Source organism: Engystomops pustulosus, chromosome 3, assembly GCF_040894005.1.
Source record: "Engystomops pustulosus chromosome 3, aEngPut4.maternal, whole genome shotgun sequence".
Taxonomy (NCBI): domain Eukaryota; kingdom Metazoa; phylum Chordata; class Amphibia; order Anura; family Leptodactylidae; genus Engystomops; species Engystomops pustulosus.
Genome location: NC_092413.1, coordinates 27698502 through 27711842, shown reverse-complemented (window position 1 = coordinate 27711842; position 13341 = coordinate 27698502). Strand labels below are relative to the sequence as shown.

General features: G+C 44.0%; 1 protein-coding gene across 2 annotated transcripts in view; it reads left to right on the top strand.

The window, feature by feature from the left end:
* The window catches only part of ASB3 (ankyrin repeat and SOCS box containing 3), an 87203-nt gene that overhangs the window by 30795 nt on the left and 43067 nt on the right, over positions 1-13341 (top strand). For both annotated transcript variants that reach the window (XM_072140355.1, XM_072140356.1), the window contains exons 4-5: positions 1611-1723; positions 2018-2153. In XM_072140355.1, the coding sequence (XP_071996456.1) occupies positions 1611-1723; positions 2018-2153 (249 nt within the window). The remainder of the gene's footprint in view (positions 1-1610; positions 1724-2017; positions 2154-13341) is intronic.

Below are 13341 nucleotides of genomic sequence, written 5' to 3'. Positions count from 1 at the left end.
GTGGCTCGATTGGAGGCTCTCTTCAACACATCTATTGGACATGCCCATTGTTGCAGCCCTTTTGGCAGGAGGTAAAGTCTCTCCTCGGGGAGGTCGTAGCAGTGGACATTCCACTCTCTCCACTGTACTACCTGCTGAACGTCTCCCCCCAACCCATGGCTAAGATGGCTACGAAGTTGTGTCTGCATATACTTACAGCCGCAAGGTGCTTGATAGCGCAATTCTGGAAAAGACAGGCCCCCCCCTCCCGAATGGACCTCCTCTCTAGGGTGAGGGAAACGCGTAGTATGGAGTATCTGACTGCCTCTTTGAACAATCGTATCCCACTATTCGACAAGACCTGGGAACGGTGGGACCGTTACTGGTTAGAGGAACGAGCGGGAGGTGAAGAGTGATGTGGTCCTCCCCTTTTGTTCTTACCCATTTGTTACCTATCGTCATGGTGAGTCTGTATGACTGTCTTTTGTTGATACCTCCCCCTCCCCCAAACCCACCTCAACCGATAAGGCGTAAGGCCATACTTGGCAAGGGTGTAAACACAAGAAAACACTGTATGGTCAGGCCTAGTGTCCTGATACACAAACGGATGATATAGGCTGTTAATGTTTTTTTTTTTTTTTTTTTTTTGGAACAAAGCTTGTATTTCGGTTGTACTGTTATTTGAAATACTTTATTGTAAAATATGTACATGTTAGCCTTGTTGTTAAATTTCTTTGGAAAAAATGATAATAAAAATACAATTATAAAAAAAAAAGAAGAACCTTATCCATAGATAGACTTACAGAAACTCAATCTTGACCATGTCAGACAGTTACCTTTATGACCAAGGAACTCTTCCCCAGATTACTCTATCCTCATGGGAATGTGAACTCCATAGGTTGTGTGTATATGACATCGTGCCTATAGCACCTGTTGGATTTTATTTGTAGCCACCAAAAGCGTGTACACCTTAACCCTAACCTTGCTCCTTTGTCTGGGAATATTGGGAGTCAGTGTGGAGGCCCAGTCCCTATAACTAATTAATGTTGTTAACTTTCATATGCCGGTCAGAGAACGCATGGTGAGGGCCATTCATTTTACTGCACATGTGAGGTTTTATTGAGCATGGAATAACCTCCTGGCAGGTTCCCTTTACAGTTTGTTGGACCATGTAACCTTATGTCACTTTCCCTTTTTATAATCATTTCCATGATAGATGAACTTTTGCTATGAGTTAATTTATTGGATGAGAATAAGGTACAGGCGGTCCCCTACTTAAGGACACCCGACTTACAGACAACCCATAGTTACAGACAGGCCCCTCTGACCTCTGGTGATGCTCTCTGAATGCTTTACTATAGTCTCAGACTGCAATGATCAGCTGTAAAGTATCTGTAATGAAGGTTTATTGCTAATCCTTGGTCCCATTACAGCAAAAAATGTTTACACTCCAAATGTCAAATTTTTTTTTTTGTCCGGATCTACAATTATAAAATATACAGTTTCGACTTGCATACAAATTCAGCTTAAGAACAAACCTCTTGTACGTAACCCGGGGACTGCCTGTATAAGGCATAAAGATGTAAATTCTAGCAAATGAATAGGTGACCATGTCTCTTTTATATACACAGCTGTGGAGAGCGGATGTGATGCCGTGGTCAAGCTGCTGCTGAGATATAAGGCGAATGTTAATGGGCCCCAGTCTTGTTCGGGGTGGAATCCTCTTCATCAGGCTTCACTTATGGTAAGCTGCAAAATATTATACATTCTATTTGGAGACGTTATACGTGGTGTTTAATTGTGAAAGGGGAATAGTTTTAATATACAGGCAGAATATTATATAAAATACAAGAAACTGTCTAATAACTGAAATACAATACGTGCATAAGGTTTGACACATTTCTTAGAGTATAAATCATAAGCCGCTACTGTATGAATCAGGCGGCTTTCCTGCCTATGTTCCTTTTATATTACTTTTAGACCCTGTGATTTTATACATTGCTATGTTTGATCTCATTTAATGCCTCTGTATTTCTAGGAACGCACTGACCTAATGCAGCTGCTTCTGGAGAATGGAGTGGATAAGGAGAGCAGAGATGACTTTGGCATTACACCTTTGTTTATTGCGGCACAGTACGGCAAATATGGAAGCTTAGAATTACTGTTGTCTCAGGGTGAGTAGATCATCAAGTGTGGCCTTTGGATAATTACCATTCAGTCCTGTTAGACTGTGAGTATTATCCTTGTTATTAGGCATTTATTATTAATTATATATATATATAGAGAGAGATATATAGCTTTTAAGGCTTTGTCTTAGGGGAATAAGCCTTATTCAATCAGAAGATCTTTTGTCTCATGGGAAGGACCCTCATTAAATTAGAAGAACCCTTCTTTGGTGGAAAGGCCCCAAATGTCTTGTGAGAAGGCCTCATGGAAAGACCCCAAAGTCACATGGGAAGAACCAAGTTTTTCTTGGGATGAACCCAAAGATTTGTGGGTAGATTCCAGTGTCTCATGGCATGAGCCCAGCTTCTGGTGGGATGAGCCCCCTGCGTCTGGTGGGATGAGCCCCCAGCGTCTGGTGGGATTAGCCCCCGGCGCCTGGTGGGATGAGCCCCCGGCATCTGGTGGGATGAGCCCCCGGCGTCTGGTGGGATGAGCCCCCGGCGTCTGGAGGGATGAGCCCAAAGTCTCGTGGGTAGAACTCCTGTCTTAAAGGAAGAACCCAATGTCTCGTAAGTAAAACTTGGCTACAATGAGTAAAAGTATGGTAATCCTAAAATTGCTGATCTAGTGATCCTTATTCTTGACTTTTGCCATAAAATAAAGTGCTCTATTCCTACGTATTACACCCGTTCCCAAGCAGTTGTACTTAAGTGTTCCTTCAGTTCATGCAATGTCTTTCTCCATTATTTTTAGGCTTCTGTGTGGTTTTTGATGTAGCTCAGAGCCGTTTCGTCTTTTCCATTTATTGTGGCCGCATTAAACGACTCAATGATGATTTCTAAAACCGTTAACGAAATGCCCGTATACCTTCCTTACAGGGCCCTATGTGAGAAGCTCCTCGGGAGGCTGTAATGTAAAGCGGTGCCTATCTCCTATTGATAAAGATGTATAATGGAGAAGGAATGGCCATTCCTCGGAAGTTTTTGTAGCCGGTCGTAATTCTTAAAGTAACACCCCCCCCAGTATGAATATTTCAGGCTCTACCATGCATCATTAATTTGCCTCCTCTTCCACACAAATGGCCTGCGTGTTTTCACAGCTGCCAGCTACTTGCTGCCATTTATATTTTATGGCTTACATTAAATACATAGAGTTGCCACACTAGGCATCATATCTGAAGCGGACGTATTCGTTTAGTTTTTTTAGTTTTTTTTTTTTTCTTCTACGTTCATAAAAAATGCATTGGGCTTCTGTGGCTAGACAGGTCATCACTCATTCCCCGATCCTGCTATTTAATGCCATTGTGTCTGTGATTGTAGAAAGCATGGCTGAACCAATTAAAGGAGTATTCCACTTATATTGAAACTTTTTTTTTTTTTTTGTTGCAATGGTGTTAAAAGGAAAACCTAAATCTTCAAGGGAAGCATTTTTCACAAATGCAGGTTCCCAAAGAGCCCTATTGACTAACTGAAATCCTTCTATTAGCTAGAAATTGTTTCCCTCAGATCCCCATAAAATCAACTTTATAATTTTACCTGGTATCCAGCAATATTTATAGTGATTAGCAAACTGTACCCCATGCTTATCTGTTCACATGAAATCATAGCAGCCTCCATGGACTTCTACTCCTCTCTATGCATACTACAGGGGGGGGACTGTATACTACAGGGGACTGGCTGTATACTACAGGGGGCTGGCTGGGCTGGCTGTATACTACAGGGGGCTGACTGGGCTGGCTGTATACTACAGGGGGCTGGCTGGGCTGGCTGTATACTACAGGGGGCTGGCTTGGCTGGCTGTATACTACAGGGGGCTGGCTTGGCTGGCTGTATACTACAGGGGGCTGGTTTGGCTGGCCGTATACTACAGGGGGCTGGTTTGGCTGGCCGTATACTACAGGGGGCTGGGCTGGCTGTATACTACAGGGGGCAGGCTGGCTGTATACTACAGGGGGCAGGCTGGCTGTATACTACAGGGGGCAGGCTGGCTGTATACTACAGGGGGCAGGCTGGCTGTATACTACAGGGGGCAGGCTGGCTTTATACTACAGGGGGCAGGCTGGCTTTATACTACAGGGGGCAGGCTGGCTTTATACTACAGGGGGCAGGCTAGCTGTATACTACAGGGGGCAGGCTAGCTGTATACTACAGGGGGCAGGCTGGCTTTATACTACAGGGGGCAGGCTGGCTGTATACTACAGGGGGCAAGCTGGCTGTATACTACAGGGGCAGGCTGGCTGTATACTACAGGGGGCAGGCTGGCTGTATACAACAGTGGGCAGGCTGGCTTTATACAACAGGGGGCAGGCTGGCTGTATACTACAGGGGGCTGGCTGGCTGTATACTACAGGGGGCTGGCTGGCTGTATACTACAGGGGGCAGGCTGGCTGTATACTACAGGGGGCAGGCTGGCTGTATACTACAGGGGGCAGGCTGGCTGTATACTACAGGGGGCAGGCTGGCTGTATACTACAGGGGGCAGGCTGGCTGTATACTACAGGGGGCAGGCTGGCTGTATACTACATTATACTATCATTTGCATAAAAATGAAATTAATGATTTTTGCTGCATTTTCTGACCACAGAAAAGTCAATCTCATGATTTAGCACACCTCACCTGCAAGGCCATACAGCTAGTGTATATGTAAGACAGGAAATTCCTTTAAATGAATTCTCCTTCTCACTCACCAATGTCTAACTGTATGACAACTGGCTGGAGCAGGACCCTCCCTGCTGTGGCCTGTCTGCAGTTTGACACAAATAGTAAAGGGGTATTTTTGTCTGGCCATTGGCATTTAATTGTATAATCTGCCATATATACATACATGTCTTCATTTGGATTATTTTTTAAATTTCCCTGTGTGAAGATAATTTACCATAAATGTAGTCATGCTGTCTCTTAGAAATCAGATTGCGTTGTCCTTAGATATGACCACCTCTGGACACTAACGGAAGCCATTGAAATCAATGCATATTAAGGAAATAAAAATCAAGCATGTTAATCCAGGGGCACTTACTCATAGATTTAGGCACTGTGACTGAGGTAATCTGGGGGTGCTGCTAGAGCCCCTCGCACTGCAGCTTCACAGACTGTTACACTATGCAGGAACACTTCCCCCGCCCTGCTGTGTGAAATTACATAAGGCTGAGGGGTGGAGGAAGTGCTGAGGTGGGAGACAGTGTAACACCCCCAGAGCACACTTTTATAGTTAATGCATCTGTAACACAGAGGGGCTCTGGGAACACCATCCAGAGCCCTTTCAGCTCATAAGCATAATTGTAAAAGTTGATTTTAGAAGAAAAGAGGCCATGGATAACAAATACAAGAAGATTACCACAGTCACGGTGCCTGGTTTTTTTGAGTGAGTGTCCCTGGTTTATCATGATGGATTTTGATGGTAGATTTCCTTTCCTTAAAAGAACAGTTAGACTTCTATTATTATTATTATTATTATCATTTTATTGATGGAAGATAATAGCCAATGTGCTAGCGTCAGTATGTACTCAGCCATTATGGATTTGGGCCATCACAGGTGGTCCCCTACTTAAGGACACCCGACTTACAGACAACCCCTAGTTAAAGACGGACCCTTCTGCTCCATATGACCTCTGGATGTTTACTATAGTCCCAGGCTGCAGTAATCAGCTGTAAGGCGTCTGTAATGAAGCTTTATTAATGGTCCTTGGTCCCATTACAGCAAAAAAATTTGAAACTCCAATTGACAAAAAAAAATGATGAAGTATACAGTTTCAACTTACATACAAATTCAACTTAAGAACAAACCTACGGACCCTATCTTGCAGTAACCTGGGGACTGCCTGTACTGGTACTTCCCATGCAGCTGATTCGGTTTCCTTTGAGAGATTTCCATGAAGTCGCCCAAGCAGTGATATCACAGGACACTGATTTTTTTTTTTTTTTTGTCACTTTTGATGTTTTTTTTTTTTTTTAACTAACACAAAGTGTATAGCCGAGACCATCCATGAGACAGAGCTGGCAGGCAATTCATGTGTGAGAGGGAAGAGACAGAGATGTAATAACAGGAGAATGGAGAATGAAAGGTAAAATGAGGAGGGCTGAAATCATATCAAGCCGCTGGGAAATGCCAGGATGCCATCCGTGATAAGAAGGTTAATAGTTGTCTCAGACTTTCCCTGAGATGGAAAATTGTGACGGATGGAGTAGACTCGTGTGTCAGAGCGTCCCCTCTACCCAGTGCAAGGACTGTAAGATAATCATGTGTCATTTATTACAAGCAGCATGAAAATATTCAATGGAATTTTGCTTGTAAAGCAGAAGATTTAATCAAATGCCGAGGTGCAAGGTATTTCTATCGGATGGGTGACAAATCATGGAATAGCGGGACCCACCATCCATTGCTAGATGGTGAAGAACCCTCATTGATGGAAAATTCATCAGACGTAAATTTAAACAACAGCATTCTGGTTATCCGGGGCTACCACTAGGGGGAGCTTCTGAGCTTGCTGCATACTATGTTAAAGTTTTTTGCAGTTTTGCGATCTTTTTGATGAACCTGTTCTCAAGAAAGGTCATCCATATTCTGACCATATTCACCCACACCAGACAGCTGCTGGCTACCACCAAATTTGGGACTACAATTTTGGTGGAATGCCAGTGTTGAAAGTCTAGACGGCTCCGGCCAAGTTTAGACCTGGTGGACAACCCTACACACCAAAGTGGGAGAAGCCTGTAAACTGGTGGGGATCCTCCTGCTACGAGCTAGTTACCTGCATCCAGATGGGGCACAAGTCCTGCTTGTAGATATTTTTTTAAATGGGTTTTTTATTTTAAAAAAAAACCACATGGCTTTGATGGAGAAAAAACTGTCCCCAATTCTCGTTGAGGATTGGGAAAGGGTACAAGGTCGACTCAAGAGCTGAAGCAGGATAAGCCATTTTGACATGATAGGGGAGATTTATCAGAAGTGTCTGAGAGCTGAACTGTTCTAGTTGCCAAAAGCAACCAATCAGAGCTCGGCTTTCATTTTTTCACAGCTGTTTATAAAATGTTTAGACCAAGTCAAACCTACCTGCAATTCAGAAGTCCTCGCCATTTTCTGGCGGAGACTTTAGTAAATTCGCCACGCTCCCTTCTGCCAACCGTTCAGCTCCAAAATGGCGTGTGGTGTGCAAACAGTTAAAAATCAGCTGAAACGCTGATGTTACAAGCCCCCATTGTCTTTTTCTTGAAGGATATCTGGAACACCTACTCATAGATCCAGGCAACATGACTGTGGTAATCTTATATTTGCTATCCATGGCTTATTTCCTTCTAAAATCAACTTTTAAAATGAGACCTGGGTGTTCTAGCATCATGGGCTGTTACACTGTGATGAACACTTCCCTTCCTTGCCACTGTGTGCTTAAATTCCTCTACTGCAGTGAGATCACATAAGGCAGAGGGAGGGTGGAAGAGCGGAGAAGGAGCTTGAGAAAGTGTAACAGCCCGTGAAGCTGCAGCACTCTGGTGCTACCCCCAGGAGCCCTTCTAGTTGATTTTTAGAACAAATAAAAGAAGAGTCCTAGTTCCTGGATCGGTGAGTACAATCTTTTTGATTGTAAATTTTCTTTAAAGTTTTTTAAAAAAAAATTTAAAAATTGCATAACTTGCGCTTCCTCCACATCATAGGGGCTCGGTTCTTGTGCTTTTCTCCTAATGTTCTAATAACCAAGACAATTGATAAAAAATGTTGGGGCGAGGAGACGGATCTCTGTATAAAAAGTCGGAGAAGTAGGACGCGCAATGTAAAAATGTTTTCTGGAACAAATAGTAAATGTGATTGGTAGCAAAGGTTAGTAAAGCGATTGCTGCCGCGTCCCGAGCTCACGCGATTCTCACACGCCGCCCGTCTGGAGGATGAATCTCCTTTATAATATCACTTGACCCAAGGTCTGGAAGGCAGGAGCAATTTTTTCACATTCGCGACAAGGAGCCTGGAAGGTTTGAGGTTCGGTTTGTAGCAGGTTTTATAGATAGAAAAAATTCTCCGCTAAATTATTCATTGTACGTAAAGTACTTAAAGGGGTTGTCCAAGATTAGGGTTGTTTTTTTTTTTTTTTTATATAGGTCCTCGGGGAAAGGGGTATTAAAATAATAAAGAGCATATACACACCTGTCTCTCCGGTGCTCCGGTAATACGGGCTCAGTGGTGACAGCCGCGCACCCACTACAGGGGCAGATACCGGCTGTAACGGGTGCCTGACCTCAATGCTGCACCTCTGTATAACAACAGTCAGCTGTGACCGGTGTTGCTGCACAGAAGTGGAACGCCTAAGATAGGTGAGTATATGCTCTTATTTTAAAGGTAACCTACCACTAAGGATCTACCTATTGGGGGTCATTTACTAAGGGCCCGAATCACGTTTTTACGGTGATTTACCCGAATCTTTACGTTTTTCCCTGAATTGCCCCGGGTATTTGGCGCACGCGATCGGAATGTGGTGCACCGGCATGCACGCGATGGAAATGGGTGGGGCGTGGCTGTACCCGACAGATTCGGAGAAACCGCCGCGTTTAAAAAAAAATAGTGTCGCTGGACACGCCCTTACCTGCACCAGGTCCGGCTTGGTGAACTTTAGTGCATTCCGATGAACTTCAGCGCAGCAGCGACACCTGGTGGACGTCGGAGGAACTACCTTGGTGAATCTCCGGAAGACCCGAATCCTCCACACAGAACGCGCCGCTGGATCGCGAATGGACCGGGTAAGTAAATGTGCCCCAATATGGTAGATCCGGTGGTAGGTGCATCTAATGTATGTAAGGATAGCCATTTTTAGGGCTAATCCTTTACTCCCCGCTAAACTTTAATCAGGGTAATATGCTAATTTTCTAAAGAGGCTACTGGGGTGTGGAGTAGCCGGAGCTGGAGGTGAGAACTAAGATGCTATTTTAACACATTTGCCTGGCACCGTCTGACCCATCTTATGCGTAAAGTTAGGCTCGGCAATCTATTAATGTGCTCTTTTTATCATCCCATGATGCTTCAGCACTGCATCACATGACCCTCAAGGAACTGAACCATCTCTGCTAGCTGGGAGTGTACCATTATTTTATTATTTTATCTATATTCTCCTTACCAGAGTCAGGGGGCATTTCTAGAGCCCCTCCATGCTGTAGCTTCACAAACTGTTACACTGGGCAGGAGCAAGTATCAATCCCCCCCCCCCCCCCAGGTCCCTTAGCACTTTCCCCTCCCTCTGTCAGCTGTAATCTCACGACAGCAGTGAGTTTTAGCACACAGTGCAAGGGATCCTCCCTGCACAATTTTACAGCCTGTAGGGACTCTGGTAACACCCCCCTGAGCCCTTCTGACTCTTTAGCATAATTTTACATTTTGATTTTAGAAGGAAGGAGGCCATTTAAAACAAATATTAGAAGATTAATAGTCACGGTGCCTGGATCTATGAGTAAGTGTCCCAGGTTTATCATGACGAATTTTGATGTCAGATTTTGTTTTTTTTGTAAATTTTTTAAAATAAAGTTTTAATTTTTTTTTTTTAATGTACAGATCCTTATGTTTATTAATCCCCTTAATATCGGTAGCTATAGAGAAGCTGAATTAGGTTTTCTATTGTACGCAGTGCCCATGTTTCTGCCACGACTGGGACGCCATCCCGTTTTTTTCGGAACCAGTCGGCCCATGTAATTGCCCAGTTGGCCCAGCACCACGGAGGACACACGAAAACCTCTCGTACTGTAGAAAATCTCTTAGGCAATTTGCGCACGACTGCACATCCCCGGTCGTATTCTGTTGACACAAGAAATTGCTATGTATTTTATTGATCGGCATTGCTGAGACTACCTGGCCTCCTTCCCGGTGCACCGCCGCCACCGCGCCATTATTCCAGGCCCGAAAGCAAACAAAGATAACGCTAAGTGTTTGACATCGACTGGAGGCGAGTCCAGAGATTAAGCGGCTTTATTTGATAACTGTTATATTTGCATACAAATTGATTATGTCATTTACATCCCCCCCCACCTCCCCGTACGGAAACTACGTTACGGCTTCTCCCTGTAATATTTACGATGATAGAAAGCGGAAATCACCGGCTGTTAGCGGCTTCTTTTAAAAGTCGCTTAATATGTCACCAAATGCGATGTACGCGGGCGGCGGGCGACTGCTGATTTCCGTGTGTAAAGTTTATGAAGCCTCTGGAAAATAAAAAGCCGGAATGTACGTTGTGTGCGGGAAGGAGGGGAAGATGTTCCGATTTTCTAGACACGGAATCTCTTTCTATTCTTCACCTAGTTTATGGGCTGTATATTAATAAACTCCTAGAATGGGCTCCGGGGTACGCGTGCCGGAACGGTATTGATAGAATTTATTGCAGTACAGGCAGTCCCCGGGTTACGTACAAGATAGGGTTAATAGGTTTGTTCTTAAGTTGAGTTTGTATGTAAGTCGGAACTGTATATTTTATCATTGTAATCCCAGCCAGAATTTTTTTTGGTCTCTGTGACAATTGGATTTGAAAAATGTTGGGTTGTCATAAGAACCAGGAGTAACACTAAAGCTTCATTACAGACACCTGTGATATCTGTTATAGATGATTATTGTAGCCTCGGGCTAAAGTACAGTAAATTACCAATATCCAGAGGTCCGTTTGTAACTAGGGGTCGTATGTAAGTCGGGTGTTCTTAAGTAGTGGACCGCCTGTAGTTTGCTAATTTCTTTTAATACAGGTTTCAATTGGAATCCTATCTACTATCCTTCCTATGTAAAATTTAAAAAAAAAATTATGTAAAATGTGAACAATTGTTTTATAGTTGAATGGGGGGAAATGTTTTGAGAGGGGGTCTGCCAGTAGTTTTGACCATACAAGTCTGCAGCTTGTGTTAGGTATTCCCCCTGGAGATCTGTGTAACTTTCCTGTGTGTTGTTGCTAGTAGCAGGAATGTGAAAATGTATTTATAGTCTAGGATTGTAGCTGGACTTTCTTTTTTTTTTTTTTTAAACCTCTTTTATTCAATCATTTTTATATTGTATGAACTCAAGTATAAGAGCTTTTCATCACAGAAAATGTGTTGAAAAAACATAACTCGGCTTTAAGTCAAGTGTATAAAAAAAATGAATTTATATACCTACCTTTTGGCACTCACCCCCAGCATCCTCTTCTACTCCATGCATCTCCGGCTTCATGGCAGTGCGGGCAGAGGCACGTCTATGCTTTATGCCTGCACACACAATGGGGCAGATTTATCAAGCAGTCTGAAAGTCAGAATATTTCCAGTTGCCCATGGCAACCAATCACAGCTCAGCTTTCATTTCACCAGTGCTCATGAATATTTTAAAGGGGAGCTGTGATTGGTTGCCATGGGCAATTGGAAATATTCTGACTTTCAGACTGCTTGATAAATCTGCCCCAATGACGCACGCCATCTCCCCCAAATTACGTCATGGCGTGTGTGCGGGTAGAATGCATAGAGGTGCCTCTACTCGCAGGGGTGTAACCTGCGCTGCACTGGGGGTCTTCTAGCAGTCAGTTGTGCTCTATTGACTTCAATGGGATTTTTGGCACAGCCAAAGCTAAAACTCAGGATCAATACACACTTGCAGAAGGGGGGGGGGGGAGTTGTCCTGGCAATCAGAGATTGATCAGACATTGATCCCCCATTCTGGATAAAAATTGATACCTATTCTATGGATATGTTACCAATATGTTTAACACAGAAAAGTCTTAATAAAGTAAATCTACCACAAAAATTGAGCATGATACTCACCTAGGCGCAGTGACTGTGGTAATCTTCTAATATTTATTATGCACCTCCTCCTTCCTTCTAAAATCAATTTTTTAATTATACTTATGAGCCAGAAGGGCTCTGGGGGCTTTACCAGTCCCCCTTCTGTGCTGTAACTTCACAAACTGTTACACTGTCTTCCACCTGCTCTCTCAAAAATTGCCTCCTGCCGCTGCCTGATGTAATGTCACTACAGCAGAGGAAGTTTTGGCACACAGAGGGAGTAGTGCTTTTTGCACATTGTAGCAGCCTGTGAAGCTGAAGCACAGAGGAGCTCTGGATCATTGACATTAATTATAAAAGTTGATTTTAGAAGAAAGGAGGCCATGGATAACAAATATAAGAAGATTCCTACAGTCACAGTGCCTGGATCAATGAGTAAATGCCTCTGGTTTATCATGATTTTGACTGGACATTGTTGTGATCTGTGTGGGTTCCAGATATTTTGAAGTCTTAAAAGCTGGTTACATTGATCAGCGAGTGCCAAAATGTGCTGGTTACTAACTGAAGATGGGGAAATCCCGGGATTGATGTGATCAGTGATATTTCACAGTCACGGTGCCTGGATCTATGAGGAAGTGTCCATGGTTTATCATGATGGATTTTGATGGCAGATTCCTTTTAATAGTTGATCTGTAATAGTTCCTAAAAATTTTTTTGTCCCCAGAGTCCTTGTCCCTTATGTCATGAAGGGGAGCCCTGCCTTTGTCATACACTTGTATATAAACCTCCTTATACAGACTCCATGCTGCATTTCTTGTCATTGTATTGCTTGGTTTTGCACGTATTCCCATTTCCAGGAATAGTAATGGACATATAGGGGCACATTTACTTACCCGGTCCCTGCCCGATCCGGACTGTCCGACGAGGATGAACTTTGCCGCGATTCATGAAGATCGTGCGCCCAATATCCTGCATGTGTCGCTTCCCCGCTCAGGTCCACCGGAGTTCACCTTCTTCTTCCCGGTGCATGTAAGTGCATGGGTTGCGACGCCATTTTTAATTTAAATCCCACGCTTTGTCCGAATCCGTTGGATCATCCGACAGCCCGATTTGTGTCGCATGAAAATCGGCGTGATTGTGCCAAAATCCGATCACGTGCGCGGAAAAAAAACCCTTTTAAATCCCTGTCCCAGCGCCGCAAACCGGAAAACGACGGGATGTCTGACGAAAGTGCGGTCCGCGGGGCCCTTAGTAAATGAGCCCCATAGCGACATACACGCTGAAATCCTCGGCACGGCCTCCCGGAGATCCCTGTATAATGCATCATCTCTTATCTGAATGCAGGCAGCATCATTTCTGTAGGCTCTGCATTAGCTCCTCCAGATGCAGAGCTGCTGCGGAAAGTCTTTTCAATCATACTAGCAGCCCCCCCCCTCCCCTCCACATATGCTGCACTTTCCGGCTCCGCTCCACATCATCCATCATTTATCAGAAG